General features: G+C 36.3%; 2 protein-coding genes across 2 annotated transcripts in view; one reads left to right on the forward strand and one right to left on the reverse strand.

Moving 5' to 3' along the window:
- Positions 1–632: 632 nt before the first annotated feature.
- Positions 633–1487, forward strand: LOC140163303 (free fatty acid receptor 4-like). Its single transcript, XM_072186705.1, has one exon. It carries the CDS (start codon positions 633–635, stop codon positions 1485–1487), a length of 855 nt encoding a protein of 284 aa, XP_072042806.1.
- Positions 1488–8411: 6924 nt separating this feature from the next.
- The window catches only part of LOC140163311 (epididymis-specific alpha-mannosidase-like), a 49279-nt gene continuing 36047 nt past the window's right edge, over positions 8412–21643 (reverse strand). Inside the window, 8 exon segments of the mRNA XM_072186713.1 lie at positions 8412–8576; positions 9635–9746; positions 10706–10824; positions 12249–12302; positions 12305–12424; positions 18306–18546; positions 20506–20622; positions 21081–21186. Of these exon segments, the coding sequence (XP_072042814.1) occupies positions 8440–8576; positions 9635–9746; positions 10706–10824; positions 12249–12302; positions 12305–12424; positions 18306–18546; positions 20506–20622; positions 21081–21186 (1006 nt within the window). The 3' untranslated portion in view covers positions 8412–8439.

Consider the following 21643-nt stretch of genomic DNA (forward strand, 5'->3'; position numbering starts at 1 on the left):
AAGTAAGACAGATATACATAATAGTTACATACATTCGTTAAATAAATTAGTTTCAATAAGCAATTCCCACGGCTCCTCTATACCCAAACGTCTTGTGCTATCTTAGGTAGATAGCTATTATTGCTATCTACCGAAGATAGCACAAACATATAGCACATAATATGGCGTTACATATTTTACTCTCCTTGAAGCTTGATCATGTTGATCGGTGCTAATTGTTCTTTATTCATTTTTTCCATGCAGATTCGGCACTCTTTACCATGGGACTTTCATATCTTAACCACAGCAAAACGGATGCCTCCTACTTCACCTATTTTTCTGAATTTGAGAGAATACGACCTTCTGCTCACATATGGGAAACGGTTCTCCTAAGTTTGGTCTTTACGGTGGGATTTTTCGGCAATATACTCGTTATATCTTTCATAATTCGTTTTCCATCAATGCGACAAGTTACAAATTTTTACATAACCAACTTGGCTGTAAGTGATTTAATTTTTAGTCTCACAGCACCATTTGTGATAGTTACAAGAAACACTCAAGAATGGTTATTAGGAAACGGCGTGTGTCACGTAATGGTTTATGTCATGTATGTATGTGGAATTACAAGTGTATGGACAATGGTCACGATCAGTATGGATCGCTATAAAAGTATCGTCAAATTTGAACGAGATAAATCAAGATTTGGCAAAGTTTTCATCAGAATGGCTGTAATTTGGGTATCTGCTATTATCTTTGCTCTACCAATTGGACTGTTTTTCAAAGAATTAACTTTGACATTACCCGATTTGACCGAAGTACAGGTGTGTACATTAGATTGGAGTAACAACATCGCCACTATCGTTTTCTGCACTTTGAATTTAATCTGCGTCTTTTGCATTCCGCTGACAGTGATCGCAAGAAACTACCATCTGATCATGGACACCTTTAACAGCAGTCGTAAACGAATGCGCGAATATTCGCAATCTACCCCACAGGGTTCTTTACAAGACACCATCCCTCGTCGAATGACGCGAGCGATATCCATTCGATCTACAGGTTCAATGCGTGAAATTCGCGTTATGACGATGTTGGTGTTAATGGTGTCCCTATTTGCCATAATGTGGTTTCCAATCATTCTAATTCAATTTTTCTTAATCATGGAGTGGCTTCATCTCCAATCCTGGCATTTTATAGCCACATTAGGTATAACATATCTAAACGTTGCGTTAAACCCTATCGTATATGGGCTACTCAACGAACAATACAGAAAACAATTTCGTCATGTCTTTCAGCAGATGCGCTGTCGATGTTGTACGTGCAAACTGTGTCCTACCAAAGGCAGTCTTGACCTGGAGATGGAGGACACATTTTCAGGGGATAGGACTCCAGTTGTAACTGTGTGCGCACGAGGGTTAGAATTGGCCGGGGATGTAGCATTGGCATCAAATGGAATCACATTCAGTAATCATAACTTTGTTAATCCAGGGTATACAGGTGACGATGATTGATTAAAACAAATCCAGCAAGTCCAACAACATTACGCAGTGTGTGCGCCTTGGAGTATCGTGATTGCCTTTAACGAATCTGCCATTGTCATTATTGTTGGCAATGCCGCTCCTTTTGCCAGCTTTCTGACACTTTTCTACCAGACACGTGCTATCTCATGCATATTCTTAAATGTAGTTTCCCAGCAAACACACAATGTTTTATAGAAAATGTCTGGTTATATATTCGGTATAAAACGTTTTAATAACATTCTATAATGAGTAGGATTTAATATTTCCCTAGAGAAGTCCTTTTCTAACTAAGGGCTGAGCTTTCGGAATTCTATAGCGAGTCATCTTCAGAGCTCTTAAGATGGCACTTGCCGCCAGAATTCCGAAAGCTCAGCCCTCTAAAGGACTTCTCTAGGGAAAGACTGAACTCAAGTTTACCGACCTAGAGTACCAAGTAATATTATTAAATCGAACATTCTATACTATTTTTAAAACTTGTGGAAAAACATGTTATTTAAGTGATGACAAAATATTTTCCAAAAATGTTTGCCAAGAAACGTTTTACAATAACATATTCGCAACATTTTTTAGATGACGTATTGTTTTTCCTTTATAAAACGTTTAAAAATATTCTCACGACCTTTCGACATTTAAATGTTATTAACGTTCTGACCAAAACCAAAACGCGTTTATAACACGTTTAAAAAAAATGTGTTTGCTGGGGGGTTGCCACCAAATTCCTATTGCAGCCGCAGTTCAGTAAGAAATTTTATTGCAAGTGCCGAAGCTATGATTTCTTGTGTTGGTTCACTTTTTCACCATCCCTAAAAATTCACTAAACCGGTGCAGTTAGAGCTGAGGTTGTATCATTTAAATTTCTGCAAACTGCAATGGAATTTGGAAGGATTTTATACGCACAAATTGCTATTTCTGTGTTACTTCAACAACATAATGTCTTATTGCCTTGTGAATTGTTTCACGACTTGGAAGCCATAGACGAAACAAAAAGACAGTTAATCAATGGTGTTGCAGGATGTGGTACAACTACTTTATTTGGTATTTTGTTGATTGACACAGAGCGCAGCGTTGTTATAATATCAGACTGGATATAACTGCGTTCTTTATGATAGCAACATGATCATGACACAGTGCACTTGGTCTGCACTTTAAATGTAGGAGCTATACTGATCAGTGGTATTGCAGGATGTGGTAAAACTACTTTATTTGGTATTTCCTTGATCAGCACAGAGCGCAACGTTGTCATAGACTGAACACAACTGCGTTCTGTATCATTCTGCGTTCTGTATCATTTTGCTTTTGCTTTGAAAACAAAATTGTTTGTATAGGCTACATCCAATGTCATATTTTTCACTTTAAAAGGATACAAATTACAAGTGTGTTACACCACTAAAAAAAAAAGGGTAAATGAAACATCAAAAATGTGACGCAACATCCAAAGGAGGTAAAACAAATAAATACATGAAGTTAAAAAAGAAACTTTTACAGGGTTATGTATTTATTTCTTTTATTTAACTAGAATGGTTAAATCAGGGCTGGATTTACCTTTTGGGGCTCTGGGCCAGGCCAAAATTTGAAGGACCCCAAACTCACCGTGAAGAAGGCATGTATAGGCCTAATCAAGTGGCAAAGTTTTGGTTGACAATTTAGAGGTAGACGAGGGTATTTTTCTCCGATTTTGCTTGGATATTTGCGAGCAAAGCGCGCGAAAAAATGTAAATTTTAGCCCAAAATGAAGGTGAGGTGTAAAGGACCAAATATGCGCGCCAAATTTTGCAATTTTACCATATTTTGGTCCAAAACATGGTGTTTTCTGGCCCGGGTTTGGGGCTAAAAAGGAACAAGCACAGGGGCCCTCACATTATGGGGGCTCTGGGCCCCGGTCCGTTTGGCCCTATGGTAAATCCGGCTCTGGGTTATCGGTATAAAGGCGTGAGTATATCAGCAGGGGATTCCCCAACCCTGCCCCCATCAATCTGGAATGATACCAAACTGTTTGCTCATCTTGGTAGCTCTATATGATCACTAATAACCTCTTAGCTCTACCACATAAACAAGAGAAGACAGATGACAACCTTGTAATGTATTTCCGGTTTTTAAGTCAGGTCATCGATCAAAAGTAATAGTGATGCGGTTGTATATTATTTGGTTTGCACCGAAACGGTAAAAACGCTTATTGAATTAACGCCCTTATCATCAATGGACTGAAAATGTAAATTTATATATAGCCTAGAGATCCTGATTTAAAACAGCAAGTACCGAAATGAAGCTAAGGTTTCTTGTGTTTTCCTTTTAACCAATCCATCAAAATTCACCAAAGCAGTTCAGATGGAGCCGAGATTGACTTAATTCACGAAATTTGGAAGGCTTTGTAAATGTACAAATCTCAATTTCAGCATGTTCAGTGTTATTTGAACAAATGTGTTGCCTTGTACATGTTGTAGGGGCGGTTGTTATGTATTGGCATCACTCGCGGTGTAAGCCTTAAATTTGACGTCAAAAAGAAGATAAAAATGTATTATTATGGACTGCTTGAGAAGTGTTGTTCAATGGTATTGCAGCTGCAGGATGTGGTAAAACTACATTAATGCGCAAATGATCAATAAGGAAAAAAGATAAATTGCGTGCTTGCAGGGCAGTGGGCGCTGCAGCGCGCTGGTGTTCATGACGTGGAGAGGGATGGGTGGGTGGGGCGAATGTGGGGTGTGTGTGGGGGTATTGAAACTATTTTGCATTTGTGCACAAGAAACCTCAAGGAGTATTCGACTAACACGCTAAACATTAAATTTTAGGAGCTGCAGTGTTGAATAAGAGGGATCAAACAACCAAAATTGGGGACCACATCGCACTATAGCCCCTTTGGACTTGTTTGTTGTCATCTTTGAAAACAGATCATTTTACCAGACAACTAATGAACTGGAGTATGAAAAACAAATTTTGTATATCAACGATAACCATTTCCAGTTTCAAATATTGTTTTGGCACATAAACTACTGTCTAAAAGTTCTATCGTATAGAGCGTCCACATCAACCAGTCCCATCTGGGCCAATGGGCAAGCTGAAAAGTTTTAAGCATGAATCATGTGGGGATCCCTGCTCTTGGTTCGGACCCATCACCTTTATATATACACCATGTTCAATGTTATCTTTTTATCACACATCAGAAAATACAAGACTACCCAGCAAATACAGAAAATGGTTAAATGCCAGTTTACACATCATAAAACGTTATATTATTAACGTTTTAATAACATTCAAAATCATTTTGAAAACTTGTTGCAAATCTTTCTCCCGTAATGTTATTTAAGTGTTGACAAAATTGCCAAAAATAATTTACAATAACATGTTGACAACATTTTAAAATGTTGTACTGCTTTGTTCATATAAAACGTTTTCATGACCTTATATGAAGCGGCATTTAAATAAGATCAAAACGTTTTGACAAAAACGAAACATGGGCAAGTTTGTATTGATTTAAAAACAGTTTGTGTTTGCTGGGTATACAGAGTGATCATGACGATTCAGTATTTCCTAAATGACCATGTTATTTAGCCTGCCGGCCGGCCGGGCAACAACGTCACGGCCAGGCCCCTGTCAAACCTGTCTGTACAAATACTACAAGAGTATCATGGTTATATATAAAACTAAGCAAACAGAACCATCTCATCTCAGTTGACTGAATGGTTTGTTCTATCTATGATCTTTGATCATCCGGACCATACAGGGTTACCCAAACTTGTAAATAACTTAAAATTATTAATAATAAACTCATGATCATGCGCTTGGAAATATCTGGCAAAAATTGGACGCAGGGGAGTATAGAAAAGAGAGAGGGGGAAACTTGGAATTCTTGAAGTACCTCCAGCACCTTTTAGCGAAAGAATAAGTTTATGGTACAAATGCGCGCGAACTGCGCGAAACATTTGGAAGCTTAGGCCTAACTTTTGAAATATGGTGCAAAAGTGGAATAAATTCGTGCAAAGCGGGCAAAAATTTACACTTTTGGGCCTAAAATGGCCAAATATGAGGTAAATTTTATCAGAAACCCACAGCTGGGGGAGGGGGGGGTGATTGTATGGACCACGCCCCAGCAAAATATTGGGAGATTTAGATATTGCAAGAGAAACAAGGGGGGGTAATAGCATACGTTGAGTCGCATACAATTTCATATATGACTTTGCGTCAGTGTCGTTGAACAAAATTGAAATTAAAATGACCCATATTATTTTCCATATTGCAGCCAGATATCCTGGATGTATAGTATTGTGCTGTTGATAAAATGTCATTAAATAAAAAAGCTTTTACAACCACCCTTTAGACTCTGATCTTGTATTTAGCACAAGTGGTCTGATTCAGTGATCATTTTAAAACAAATCATCTCATCAGTACAAGATGAAATTGTGGCACAACTCGATAGCTGCCTTAAGTATATTTACAGCCATCAGTGTTCTAATGTAATGTCATCAGGTAAAACGATTCATGCCAAAGTTGGATTTGATCATGGATCATCTAAGATGTGTCCATAAGAGATTTTCCTATTACGTAATTTTCTGTTTTAAAATGTTCACATCTCACAAACTCTTGGCCCTACGTCCAATGGTGGGATTCTCACCATTCTGTGACCTGTTATAAGGAAATAATTCAATGAAGGAAATTGACTCATTTGATCATTATTCATGTCAAAAATATCATTCTGACTCGAACTTGACCCATTATATGACATGTGTGTGTAACGCTCCTAACGGCAGCTATAACACTTTCAATTACAGATACATAGATGGATGGGGTATGATCATAGTCCACTCATCTCATGAAACAAGTGAAGGGATAGCACAGCTGATGTAAACATGGAAAAATATATGTTACTAAAGATAAATGACAGTAATACCATCATGCAAAAATTGACAATAGCCAAGTCATGAGAATGTCACTGCATTTCAACAAAAATGGTGGCAAATTGCTCATGGTATAGAATTTGCCTTCTAAACTGTTTACTTCAGTCTTCACTTGTTATGTATGTGCAATGGAAGACAAAGATCAATTGTGGCCTATGGCCACCCAATGGCCTTTGACCTTTTTGCCCCTTTTTGCACTATATCTCAATGGGTTAACACAATAGATAGGCAAAACTATACTTTTTCTGATTCTATTCAGCTACACGAACAATTTGCTACCATTTTGGTCCAAAAAATGTGACACTTTTAAAACCAAAAAATGAGGTTTTTGTAGAATAACGATAGGTCGTAGATAGCACAACTATACATTTTTTTCTATTCTTGTGATCAGACGAGTATTTTGATTTTTTCAACAAAATTGGAGCATTTTCAATTTGTTACCCCGTATATGACTGTGAGCCAGGGGTCAATTCCAAAATGTCTTTACATCTTAAAATCAACATTGGACTTAGTACTTCATGCGTGGAAACTCTCATACTTCTAACAGAAAGTGCACAAGGTTAGCAGCTGCACTAAGTGCAAAGTTGCAATAACTTTTCTTAACAATAATCATTTTGGTGCACTTCATATTCTTTTCTTCTGCTGCAGCCAGTGCCGCTGAGAGCCATTACGGGCCCGGGGGTAAAATGATAGCACAGGCCCCCCTTTTACGGGGCCCCCAAGGTCTCTTTTCTTTGCTTTTATGGACCCATTAAGGTATGCTTTCTTTATTTTTACAGGCCCCCTAGGACCCCGGGGGTAATGCACCCCCTTTACCCCCCCTTGTTGGCCGCAGCTTTGCCCGGAACTTCAATAAATTGTAGAATGCAATTCTCAATGGCAGTTTTTGTAGGCTAGATTCAAATAAAATCCATTGAGAGAATATTGTGATTCTATAGCTCATGCAAAGGCATATTTAATGTCATACACTCTTGATAAGCAATTCTGATAAGCTTCAGGCTTAACATAGTTTAACATGGTACACTAATGCATTCTGGGATTGATAAATCACTATGATTCTACATTTACATAAACTGATTAACTACATCAATTTAGACTTGTGGTTTGCTTAATTAATGATAATGTCTTGCTAATTGTTTAAACTTTAAATGATAACAAGCAATTTAATCTTGCATGTAACATTGAGAATTGATAAAAACGATACATATAACGCTATGCATATTCCACTTATGACTTTAACCAAAAGCGGAATATGCACAGTGTTAAATGCATTGTTTTTATCAGCATATAAATGTTTGATATCCAAGTCCTATTGCGGCCCATACAATCAAAATGATCAATATCATAGACCCTAGATACAAGAGTGGATACAAAATCTACCATTGTGCACTGTACACATAAACATTAATGGTAAATTTTGTATCTACTCCTGCCTCTAAGTTCCCTAATATTGATCAATAAAATTGATTGTGTATGGGCTGCATATGAAGACTGTAGCCTAACAATAACACCTACATACCTGCAAGTGAGATATGAGTACCCATCTATACCATTTTTCGCTCCGATGTGCCAGTGACATCACCAAGTTGAGGCAGCCGTTTTGCGGTCACATCTATGCAGCTTTTTTAAGCTGGTATATATGCATTTAATTTGAGCAAACGCTAGCGATTTCAAGATGCACCAAATGAAGTGCGCACTGATGTCACTGCCACATCCGGGCAGTTATTTGCGCAGTGAGGCAGGTAACTTTTTTAATTTCACATGAATTAAAATAGCCTACTGGCTAGCTGTTAAAACAGTCTACTGGCTAGTGACAAAAATATGATACAGCACACCTTTGATGATTGATGATTTTTGCATTTTGAGATCTACATGAGACTAAACTTCTGGAGTTACATGCTCCTCATATTCTGTCATCTCATTTCCTCTCTTTCCTTATACTCCCAATTTTATTCAATAAATGTTCTCTCTCTCACACTCTGTTTTTTGGTACTTACCATCTCTGTCTCTCACTCTCTTCACACCACACTCTCTCTCTCTCTCTCTTACTTTTATTTATTTCTTTGAAAAGTAACAAAAAATGTTTTTATTTCTTGAGGATTTAGAGTGACCTCATGGGCACTAGATGGAGGAGATGCATCGTTATCATCAGAACCACCAACATCATCTTCTGGAAAACTGCTGGCAACTGAAAAATAACATAAATATGTTGTTATTAGCAAAATGAATTTAGCACTATAGAAGAAATGCACATTTTATTCTTCACGGTGGTGGTGCTTATAGTGTTTGAAGAGAGGATCTTCAAATGGAAAGGATTTTAAATTTCTGCTTGGAAATGAACAGGTACTTAAATAACTGATTTGGAATAAGGACTGATTTAGGTCAAATGGTGGGTCTTGGGCACCTATTTGGAGCAAAAATGTCTGTGAAGGGAATTTGAGAAATGTTAGTCGAGTTGAAATAGGGTTGCCGGGTTTAAAATCTAAATTTAAAGGAGGGCAATATATAGCTGTTCTAGAAGATCCATCTTTACCTCCTCATAACTCGCATGCATCCTGTTCATACTGCCATATGTACAATTTGTAATGTCTTCCTAATAACAGCTCCTAAAATATAGCTCTTAAATATGCCCTATTATACTCAGGAGGGTATTTCACACACATATCCTCTAAATATCCCCCTAAATATATCCAAGAGGGCATACCACAACATACCATATTGACATGAAAAGTTTTAATTTTTCAAACACAAAAGAATAAGAATATTTTTCTTATTGTATTTGGTGGTAATATTAATTGTCAACATACATAATTTGTTTAATTCTTACCATTTTTTTTCCACAGAAATGTCCAATAGCTCAAATGATGTCCACTAACATGTGATTTCAGGAACAAGATAGTTAAAAACAAAACAAAAAATACCTACCTGCAGTGGCATAGCCAAGGGGGGGGGGCAAGACGGAAGCTGCCCCTGTGGAAAGTCTTGCCCCCCCTGTGGGATGGTAGTTGCCCCGATATTTAAGATTTTAAGGCCATTTTTGTACTTTGTTTTTTGTGTAATTTGTCTTGCCCCCTCTTTGCCCACCCTCTGAAAAATTGCTGGCTATGCCACTGCCTACCTGGCCTGATTTTTGTGGCCTCTTACGGCAAACAAAAGATATTTTTAGCATCCTAATTGCAATCACCAAAGCTCAAGGACTGTCCTTCACACTACACTTCCTACAAGAGATAATCATGATGACCTCACCTTGGTTACTCTTTGTTTTCCATGTCCATCGATTAACATCATTGATTGCCCATGTTGATGTTAAACTTCTTTCTTCAACTGTTGCAACATCACCTAAAGGTGACAGGAATTCCTAACAGGGAACACAGAAAAAGAAACCTTTTATGAAGGAGCTTGATTTTTCCTCATCCTAAAAAACCGGCTCTGACTCCTCATTTTTTGAGTTATACTGCAACGCGGTAAAGTTAATCACGGCTATACCCCATTACAAGGTTTTAGAGGTTTAGTTCTATAACTAAACATTTTTGCAGTAATTATCTCTTTAAATAATCAAATTACTATCTTGAACCAAAGGCCACCAGTAAAGAACATTATTTGATAACTAGATACTTGTTTTATGTATGGTGTACGCAAATTAAACAATTGTTATAAAATGGTATGCAGGATGTGGTAAAACAACACTGTAAATGATAAAGTCTGCATATGTGTGTGTGGGGTGTGTGTCTGTATGTGAGGGGGGTGTTTGCCATCTTCAACATGCACGTTTTTATGAAACTTGACATTTCAACCTGTAATAATCAACCATGGATGTTACTGCAACCGGGGACCGTCCTTGTTTATCCAAGATGTGCAATTTTACTGCAAACAGCCTAAAAAGGTATTTAAGAGTGCATATAGAAATCAGTCCCCGGTTGATAGGTCAAAATCCAGAAAAATTGTGTATGATTTGTGTAAAACGGGTCAATGTCCGTGGTTAGGTGCAGAAAATCAGGAAGACACAAAATCCTGTTTGCCGGTCCAATACATGGCTCCCTTTTGGCAGCAACCACGTGTAGGGGTGGGGGTGTTTGTGTGTATGGGAAAAACTAAAGAATACCATCAACACCCTAACCTTAACCTAAACAATCCTATCCCAAACCTGAACCCTAAAACACATGGGAGTGGAGGTTATTCTGTAGGTGCAAGTTGGTGTCAACTTATCAGATCAATTACTACAACACTCTCCATTGTTCTTTCATCAAATTATTCTCCTTAATCATGTTAATACAGGCTTCGTATTTGCTAATCCATGTTAACATATCAGTAACTTACAGCTAGATCTACTTTGGCAGGTTTGGATAGCGTAGGATGTTCATCTTTTTCAAACACATGGTGCAATCGGATCAATATCCTGTCAAAATTAGCCTGAGATGCTGAAGCATGGAGATTTCCTGCAAATAAACCAATAGTCAACACTGAATAATAATCAAAGTACTCTGCCAAATCTACAAGTTCTTAAGGGGTGACTTCAAAACCGACTGCCTGTATTCCTGGCAGAGCTGCCGGTTTAACTGTGTTCTATTTTTCTGAACAAAAGAAATTTGGCCCAAATTGGGCTATTCCATTTGAAATACATTCTACCCCGTGGAAGATTTTGGAAACATGTCCCACAGAGGGAGTATGAATTTTTAGCACATTAAGCAGCTTCATTTGAATTTCATACACCCTCTGAGAAAGCTTTAACCTGAATCTTTCACAGAGTTTTAAATGGAGCTACCTGTGTTAATTCTATTTGAAATTCATTATCCCTCTGTGCAACATAATTCCAAAATCTTCCACAGGGGTAGTGTAGATTTTAGCTGGAATAGCCCAATTGCTTCTGCCTGGATGCCAGTGAATGACCGGTGGTTGGGGATTAAAGCATATATTTTACATTGTCAATGATCATGGTGTTCAAAATCAATTAAGCTATGTCCATGAATGGAGACCTATGTATGTGCAGCAAAGGATCAGATGAAGTTTTCAGATTTGCACTTGTACAATCCTTAATGGAAGCAGCTGATGAATTATCCCACATCAGACAGTCAACATTAATGGGTAAATTTTCTCAGGTAAATTTTCTGGACACATGACCAATGCTATCAATGTGAGTGTAACCCAGAGCTTGATCCTTGACCCCCAGCGGTGACCTCCCTATTCAAGTCTTAGTCATTTTCAATTGGAATGCTAGTATTCTTGGCCACAATTTCGATAGAAATTTGTGCATAGCAAATTTATTGAATATTCAGCAATCTTCATTACTTCACAATATCATCAAAATGTAATTTCAAAAATATCTACCTGCGGAAAAAAATATTTATCTATGGAAACTCTTACCATAACATTATTAACTTGCGACAAGTAACTTATTTTGCATCAAAGGAGGAATTCTTCCTATTCAAATACATTGGTAGACCACCCGCTGTGCTCGGGTCACATTCCATAATGCTAATATGTCTGCATAATATGTCTGCATCTGTTGTATACAACACATGGGTGTCACATCACATGTCCAGAAAATTTCCCCGAGAAAATTTACCCATTAATGTTGACTGTCAGATACATAAATACATCTGTGGTATGAGGAGGCAAAAAGCACATTTCTGGCAACAAAAAACTCAACCAAGTCAAACCAGATTTGGTTTAAAAAATGTTCACATGGTTTTTATCAAATTTAGCCTGGAACTATTTCTGTAAAGGTACTCAGTCCTCTCCCTGGGGATGCTTGTGTATCCCTTCCGTTGAGACTTTCGACACAAAAACTTACGTCTTGAAATTTATTTGTAATTATTCTCTCCTGACGATCACAGAGAAAGCATTGATAAATTCCACAAACCTTTTCCATTTATTTCTTGCATATGTGCAGTGTGGTTAGTATTAAAGTTCCACCGGGAACTTGGAGAGTCAAAAGATGTAGATTTTGGGGCAATTGGTTGAAGACTGAAGCTGATGAAAGCCGGGGTCCATAATGTTCTATCCATTTGTGGAAAATGCGCTTTTGATTCAACAATGCTACAAAGAAACAAGAGGAAGAAATAAGCAACACTCATTGTTTATGCAATCATTGGCGTGGTGTAGCAAGGACTTTTGAGGGTGGGCTACTTCCCCATCTAGAGCAGAAAAATGAAAGGAAGATAAAATTGGAGAAGTAAAGAAGAAAAGAGAAGAGGAGGAAAAAGAGAAGATAAAAAAGGCCACAGAACTGGAAGAAAAATAATAGGATCAAATAAGGACTAAAAATACTACTTTGAGGACCTGGGCTACCCAGAGCGATGAGGTTGGCTACGCCACTGTTTATACAATGTTACTATTTTTTAATAGGCTACTTTTTGGGATAACAATTTGCAAGTTACAGGAGCAAAAGAAAGGGAATTAAAATAAAAAGTGAAATATGGAATGCAACTTAAGGCCCCGGGCTTAAGGCCAGAGTAATGGAAGACACATTTGTCCATGTCCAAATTTGAGATTTCTTGATATTTATCAACACTAAGATGTATTCTTTCACTTGAAACTGATAAAATACAACTTAGGGAAGGTTTTCTCATTTTTTCAAAATATTTGTTTTAAACAAAAATATTCACCATTACGTGCAATTTTAGCTTAATAGAGTGACAAAATTTATTTTTTTCACATGTTTTTTTCAATATTTCGAAAAAAAAAAAACGAATTTAAAAAAAATAAAAAAACCTTCCCTAAGTTCATATCTCTTCTTCATGAAAAGCTAACTAAATTTTTTTTACTCCGAACGGATTTTTTTCTAAGTTGTCACAAAAAAATTGGGGTAAAAAAGTGAATTTTTGTGATTTTTTCAAAAACTAGAGATTTTTGAACAAATCTGACGTCACCATGGGATTCCTTGACTCACTTCCTTTCCAAAAATGTATAGTTTTATATACTTTGGACATACAATTAAGAAATAATGATGCTCGAAAAGGTCCATGTTCTCTCCCATTACTCTGGCCTTAAGGGGGCGCAGCACTAATTCAGCGTCCCATAGGATAACGTGTGAATTCGGCCTACTTCAAGCGCCATTCCTGGCGTCCCTGCAATACTTGGCAAAATAAATTTGGTATCAAATTAAAGCTCTGTTTCTCTAGATTCCAAAACTTTTGTCGACATATATCGATGACCATTGACTTTTTTTTCTATTTTTCGGTGCAAAAAAAAATTAGCTAAAAATATACTAAACTCACCACTCACATTTTACAATGAGGTTTTCTCTTAATCCGCCACAGAGAATTGCTTTTGAGATCAATTGTCCAGTTTTTTTCTGCATGTTATCATTAAAGACACTTGTCGAATTCATATGAGCCAATATTGAGTGATTTAAAGTGAACATGTCGGTAGATATGGTCGCTACAATCTCATATTCACTATGCACTATATTAGCCGAATTTCGTTGTTACATAAAATGCGGAGTGATTTAGTGTTGCGCCCTCTTATAAGGTGTTAAAAGGTTTTAAAATCCACATTTATTACTCATTATGTAAACTAGAGAAAATTTGAAGCTCAACACCGAAGATTTCATGTCTCTGCGACATTCCGTTCAAAAGAAATGATGTTTTAAAGATCAGTGCCGAAATGCCGAAAATCGAATATTTTGACTTTTCCTCCAATATGCGAAAGTTTGTACAAAACCCACAAAACTAGTGACAGACGACAATTGAGCACGTCTTTGAACCAAGTTTAATTTCTTTTCTAGATTATCAGTGTTGCCATTTTCTTTTGCAAATCATTTATTACTGAGTTTGAAGTATAAATACCCCCGTTCCAGTGGTAACAATTACGATCTTTTTATGTAGGCCTACTGAATATTCAGCAAAACGGCTTCATGCAGATTAACAATGTCTATTAACTTTAAAATCCATTTTTGAGCCTTTTTGAGGATTTTTGGACGCATTTCTAGACTTTGTAGGCGCCTGCTCGGCCAATAAAGTGTTTTTTTCCCAATAATTTTGCATGAGAATGACTTTTTGTAATCTTTGTTTATCATAATGATTGAAATAGAACACATTTTGTGAAGCGCATCTCTTATTTTTATGCTTGCGAAGAATGTAAAAGGAACGCGTTCATAACGACGGCCGTTACAAGGGGGCGCAACACTAAATAAGCGTCCCATAGGATAACGTGTGATTTTGGCCTACTTCAAGCGCCATTCCTGGCGTCCCTGCAATACTTGGCAAAATAAATTTGGTATCAAATTAAAGCTCTGTTTCTCTAGATTCCAAAACTTTTGTCGACATATATCGATGACCATTGACTTTTTTCGCTATTTTGCGATGCAAAAAAAATTAGCTAAAAATATACTAAACTCACCACTCACATTTTACAATGAGGTTTTCTCTTAATCCGCCACAGAGAATTGCTTTTGAGATCAATTGTCCAGTTTTTTTCTGCATGTTATCATTAAAGACACTTGTCGAATTCATATGAGCCAATATTGAGTGATTTAAAGTGAACATGTCGGTAGATATGGTCGCTACAATCTCATATTCACTATGCACTATATTAGCCGAATTTCGTTGTTACATAAAATGCGGAGTGATTTAGTGTTGCGCCTCTTATAAGGTGTTAAAAGGTTTTAAAATCCACATTTATTACTCATTATGTAAACTAGAGAAAATTTGAAGCTCAACACCGAAGATTTCATGTCTCTGCGACATTCCGTTCAAAAGAAATGATGTTTTAAAGATCAGTGCCGAAATGCCGAAAATCGAATATTTTGACTTTTCCTCCAATATGCGAAAGTTTGTACAAAACCCACAAAACTAGTGACAGACGACAATTGAGCACGTCTTTGAACCAAGTTTAATTTCTTTTCTAGATTATCAGTGTTGCCATTTTCTTTTGCAAATCATTTATTACTGAGTTTGAAGTATAAATACCCCCCGTTCCAGTGGTAACAATTACGATCTTTTTGCGTGAGGCCTACTGAATATTCAGCAAAACGGCTTCATGCAGATTAACAATGTCTATTAACTTTAAAATCCATTTTTGAGCCTTTTTGAGGATTTTTGGACGCATATCTAGACTTTGTAGGCGCCTGCTCGGCCAATAAAGTGTTTTTTCCCAATAATTTTGCATGAGAATGACTTTTTGTAATCTTTGTTTATCATCATGATTGAAATAGAACACATTTTGTGAAGCGCATCTCTTATTTTGCGCGAAGAATGTAAAAGGCACGCGTTCATAACGACGGCCGATACAAGGGGGCGCAGCACCAAGTCAGCGCCCCATAAGATATCGTGTGATTTCGGCCTACTTCAAGCGCCATTCCTGGCGTCCCTGCAATACTTGGCAAAATAAATTTGGTATCAAATTAAAGCTCTGTTTCTCTAGATTCCAAAACTTTTGTCGACATATATCGATGACCATTGACTTTTTTCGTTATTTTGCGGTGCAAAAAAATTAGCTAAAAATATACTAAACTCACCACTCACATTTTACAATGAGGTTTTCTCTTAATCCGCCACAGAGAATTGCTTTTGAGATCAATTGTCCAGTTTTTTTCTGCATGTTATCATTAAAGACACTTGTCGAATTCATATGAGCCAATATTGAGTGATTTAAAGTGAACATGTCGGTAGATATGGTCGCCACAATCTCATATTCACTATGGACTATATTAGCCGAATTTCGTTGTTACATAAAATGCGGAGTGATTTAGTGTTGCGCCCTCTTATAAGGTGTTAAAAGGTTTTAAAATCCACATTTATTACTCATTATGTAAACTAGAGAAAATTTGAAGCTCAACACCGAAGATTTCATGTCTCTCGACATTCCGTTCAAAAGAAATGATGTTTTAAAGATCAGTGCCGAAATGCCGAAAATCGAATATTTTGACTTTTCCTCCAATATGCGAAAGTTTGTACAAAACCCACAAAACTAGTGACAGACGACAATTGAGCACGTCTTTGAACCAAGTTTAATTTCTTTTCTAGATTATCAGTGTTGCCATTTTCTTTTGCAAATCATTTATTACTGAGTTTGAAGTATAAATACCCCCCGTTCCAGTGGTAACAATTACGATCTTTTTATGTGAGGCCTACTGAATATTCAGCAAAACGGCTTCATGCAGATTAACAATGTCTATTAACTTTAAAATCCATTTTTGAGCCTGGTTGAGGATTTTTGGACGCATATCTAGACTTTGTAGGCGCCTGCTCGGCCAATAAAGTGTTTTTTTTCCAATAATTTTGCATGAGAATGACTTTTTGTAATCTTTGTTTATCATCATGATTGAAATAGAACACATTTTGTGAAGCGCATCTCTTATTTTTGCGAAGAATGTAAAAGGAACGCTTCATAACGACGGCCGTTACAAGGGGCGCAGCACTAATTCAGCGTCCCATAGGATAACGTGTGAATTGCCTACTTCAAGCGCCATTCCTGGCGTCCCTGCAATACTTGGCAAAATAAATTTGGTATCAAATTAAAGCTCTGTTTCTCTAGATTCCAAAACTTTTGTCGACATATATCGATGACCATTGACTTTTTTCGCTATTTTGCGGTGCAAAAAAAATTAGCTAAAAATATACTAAACTCACCACTCACATTTTACAATGAGGTTTTCTCTTAATCCGCCACAGAGAATTGCTTTTGAGATCAATTGTCCAGTTTTTTTCTGCATGTTATCATTAAAGACACTTGTCGAATTCATATGAGCCAATATTGAGTGATTTAAAGTGAACATGTCGGTAGATATGGTCGCTACAATCTCATATTCACTATGCACTATATTAGCCGAATTTCGTTGTTACATGAAATGCGGAGTGATTTAGTGTTGCGCCCTCTTAAGGGATCCAAAATGAGCGTTTATTGAGTTTCGACAGTATTTTTTGTGGGACATGAGAGCACCTCAGACCTATCGAATTGCATTCTGAATACGAAGCATGTCTTTCTGATAGCAAATAATTTTCATTTTTTGAAAATCACAATATAATATAAATTTTATGACAAATTATAAAAATTTGATATTTTTCAAATTTTGATATATAACAGTCCTCGAAGTAAATTATATAAATCTAATGATATATTCTTAAAGTGTATGTAGCAGGGAGGAAAAGCCGACGGTCAATTGAAAATTTTGACCTTTCATATTGAACATATGGATTTTTTTCCAAAAAGACCTAATTTTTTTTGGTGTTTTGGGAAAAAAATCCATATCTTCAATACTGAAAGGTCAAAATTTTCAATTGATCGTCGGCTTTTCATCCCACCTACATACACTTTAAGTATAAATCATCAGATTTATAAAGTTTACTTCAAGTACTGTTAAATATCAAAATATCAATTTTAATGATTTGCCATAAAATGTGTATTAAATTGCAATTTCAAAAATCAAAATTATTTGATATCAGAATGACATTCTTCGATTCAGAATGCAATTCGATATGTCTGATGTGCTCTAATGTCCCAAAATAAATACTGTCCAAACGTTCATACCCCAGCCCTTAAGGTAAATATTGGACTCATTATACATGTAACATGCTTTGTATTATTGTTGTATATTTATCAGGAACACAAAAATGAAGCGATTGCAATATTGAAATAATAAATATAAATCCAGTTTTTAAACCATGTTTATAAAATACATGTTACTATTTATGTGTTTTCTTTCCAATGTGCTCTTAAACATTACTATATTATAACAATGGGTATTCCAGTTGAAATACATAGAACCCCTATGAGAGACATGACCGTAATCTTCCACACAGGAAGTCATGGAGTAAATTTTAAATGGGTTACCTAAATAGGTAACTCCATTTGAAATCTACACCCCACTGTGTGAGAGATTAAGGTTGTGTCTTCCATAATGGATGTTTGGATTTCAACTGGAATTGCCCAATTATTTAATAAAGTCCCCCCTGGAGAAATATTACAATAATCATACCTGTTTCTTGTGGAAATAATTTCTTGGCCCAAGAACCACTGGCCAAAGCCGAGACATTAACTGCAATCATATGCGGTGGGTTTTCTAACTGAAGCCATGCCTCATGCTGTAATTGGCTGGAATGAGTACGGTTACCAAGCAACATCCATAGTGTACAATGCATGATGGATGTGTCGTTTAAGGTTAAGTTGAGGTTGTAACTTTCAAAATCATTGTTGATATTGCGACGATGTAACAAAACCTGCAAGTAAAATTTTTTGAATTGGTAGTTTAAAAAATAATTCTGATAAGAACAATTTAGCTGTTCTTATCAATTCAAATTTTGATTTCATGCTTTATGAAATAGAATGAGGCATATCAGTGGATTTCAAAATAATTTACAAGAAGAGATCAATTTGCCTATTGCACGGTTCGGCCATGATGCATGGAGAACCTTGAACTGGCATGATAGGAAAGGAAGAATTACATAACTTTATGCAATATTTTATGACTGGTTCAATTCCCATTCATGCATGCTGCCAGATCGAGGCTCTCTTCGCACATGACGGAACCATGCAATGGGTGAATACTATGACATTGCTGGACAAACAAGATATTCCTGCAAAAAATCAATCGGACACGGTTATTATTATTATTCAATTGCGTGAGATAACAAGCAGATTTTAATGGAAATACATGTATTGCAGAATTTGTATTGAAGGGCTGGTCTGCATTCATTTCTTTTTATTTAATTTCTTATTTATCCTTAGGGGTTTTCAACTGAAATGTTTATACTTTATCTGGAAATACTAGTAATTACAACATTAAAACATCCACTAAATGAGTAACACCCAAAAAATAAAAAAATTATTTTAATTTAAAAAAAAAAGTATGAAAAAAAAATTCTCTCTTATTCACAGTGAAGCTATGCAATTTGATAGATTGAAATTCACAATATGCAATTTGATTATATTAGGGAAAGCTATTCCAGAGGGAGTATGTAAATCAAATGGAACAGCTATTTCAGAGGAGTATGTAAATTAAATGGAACAGCCAATGGGTATGTAATTTCACTGGAATAGCCTAATTGATATCGATAACAATATTGACGTCACTGATTCGATTTGTCACATGATCGTCAAAAAAAAATTCAAAAACTTTAAAAAAAAAAGTAAACAAAAAATGTAAAAAAAATTCTCTTTCACAGTGAAGAGAGAATGTAAATTAAATGGAACAGCCAATGGGTATGTAATTTCACTGGAACAGCCTAATTGATATCAATATCAATATTGATTTACAGATTCGATTTGTCACATCATCGTCAAATTTTTTTTTTAATCTTAAAAAAAGAGCAAAAATTCACAATGCAATTTGATTAGGGGAAAGCTATTCCAGAGTATGTAAATTAAATGGAACAGCCATTTTTTTCAGAGGGAGTATGTAAATTAAATGGAACAGCCAAAATGCCAATATGTATGTAATTTAACTGGAACAGCCTTAAATTGATATCGATATCAATATTAACGTCACAGATTTGATTTGTCATGTGATCGTCAAACCTGCATTAGAAGGTGTCAGTTCTCAGGAACTGACACAAAAATGGTTGACAAAATAGTTTACAGCAACTTTATTAAAGGAAGTCTCTGGCAATCACAACATTTGGCCTTATATGTAAGAAACATAATTATCAAGCACGAATCAAGTGGTTTTATTTAAAACAAACTAATATTGACCATAAAAACAAATAAAAACATAAGTCTCTCAACACGCGATATTCAAAATTCCCGGGCGCCGAAATTGTCGAGTGCAATGACGTCCCAGTAATACAATGAAGGCTGACGACAATTGAGCACAAATAACCATTACGTCATTGCACTTAGACAATTTCGGCGCGGGAATTTTGAATATCACGTGTTGAGAGCCGACTGTTTTTATTCGTTTTATGGCCAATATGAGTTTGTTTTAAATAAAACCATGTGATTCGTGCTTGATAATTATTTTCATAACATATAAGGCATAATGTTATGATTACCGGAGACTCCCTTTAAGGATAACCAGTGGTGTAGCATGAGTCAGCCTGATTGGGGCACAAGCCACCTTTTGGCAATTTTCCTATAGGATTTTCTACATTTTCAAAACTAATGGGGGGGGCACATTCCCCCTGCCCCTATGATGTTACACCACTGAGGATAAGAAATCAAACAAATGAAAAATGACCAACCTCAATCTGACCATTAGCTAGACTACTGACTCCATGTGCTCTCTCACTCAGTAATGTCAGCCTCATGTCCTGTGCTTCATCCTCAATGTAAGCCCTGCTCACCATTGGATAGTAATTCTATGGAAACAGAAGAGTCGTAATTATAAAACAGTTACAATAATCAGTGGGTCTATAGCTTTTCATAATGCTCTCAAAGTTTGACAGTTAACACAAATGCTGAAACATTTCAAAAATTAAACTATGCTAAGATAAGATGCAGAGCAAACACTTTCTTTGCCAAAATATAAACTTGCAGACATTCAACTATTTTAATATACAACAGTTGAATTGCCCGTCAACCATGTGACATGTTGTATTAATGTTCTACAATGGGCATACAATTGCTACAGTATTCAACCAAAATTATATGCATCCATCTGTCACTGGATTTTAACTTCCAGATGGGTACGAGCAACTGTGCATATCTAATGTTGAAAAGCGGGTAAATTTGCCACATTCAAATACTGACAAATGTGTGGTTCAGTATTAATTTTCAGTGCTAAAGTTGCGATTCCTAGTAATAAGTCTGATCTTACCTGTGCAATAGGCTCTGTAGCATTAACCTTATGTGTACGCTTCATGGTTTGATAGCCATTGACATCAGTGTACAGAATCTTGGTTGATGAAAGTTGAGTATTGAACCTTAAAGAATACAGAGGGTTTTTCACATTTAGTCAATCACAAGCCTTAGAATATGTTTACTTTGTACAAAAGATGCTTGATTTTGACCCTATTTTTTATTATAGCAGAGAATTAACACAAGTTAATGTTTACACTAGCGTGTTTATTTGGAGGTAGTGGCTAAACATTGCCGCTTTATTCTGTAGTTTTATCGCTGAAATCACAGATCTTTTTGTAAGGCTGAGTGGCAAGGATTAACTGACATTCCTCATGAAATGATCCTTTGAATTATACAGGCTTTAGCTTGTTTTCATTGTTGAAAGGGATTCAATCATGTTTCACCGTTGTTCATCACCGTTTAATAACCCACGTCACGTCCGGTGCGTCTGCATGGTTTACTTTGCTCGGGCAGCTAAAGCTGCCCTCCCGAAGTAAACCACGCAGATGATGTGGACATATCGTTGTTAAACGGTGATGA

Source organism: Amphiura filiformis, chromosome 1 (assembly GCF_039555335.1).
Source record: "Amphiura filiformis chromosome 1, Afil_fr2py, whole genome shotgun sequence".
NCBI classification, from domain to species: Eukaryota; Metazoa; Echinodermata; class Ophiuroidea; order Amphilepidida; family Amphiuridae; genus Amphiura; species Amphiura filiformis.

Bases quoted from the DNA above. Each gene is read 5' to 3' on its own strand.
- LOC140163303 (XM_072186705.1), top strand. From the start codon at position 633: ATGGATCGCTATAAAAGTATCGTCAAATTTGAACGAGATAAATCAAGA.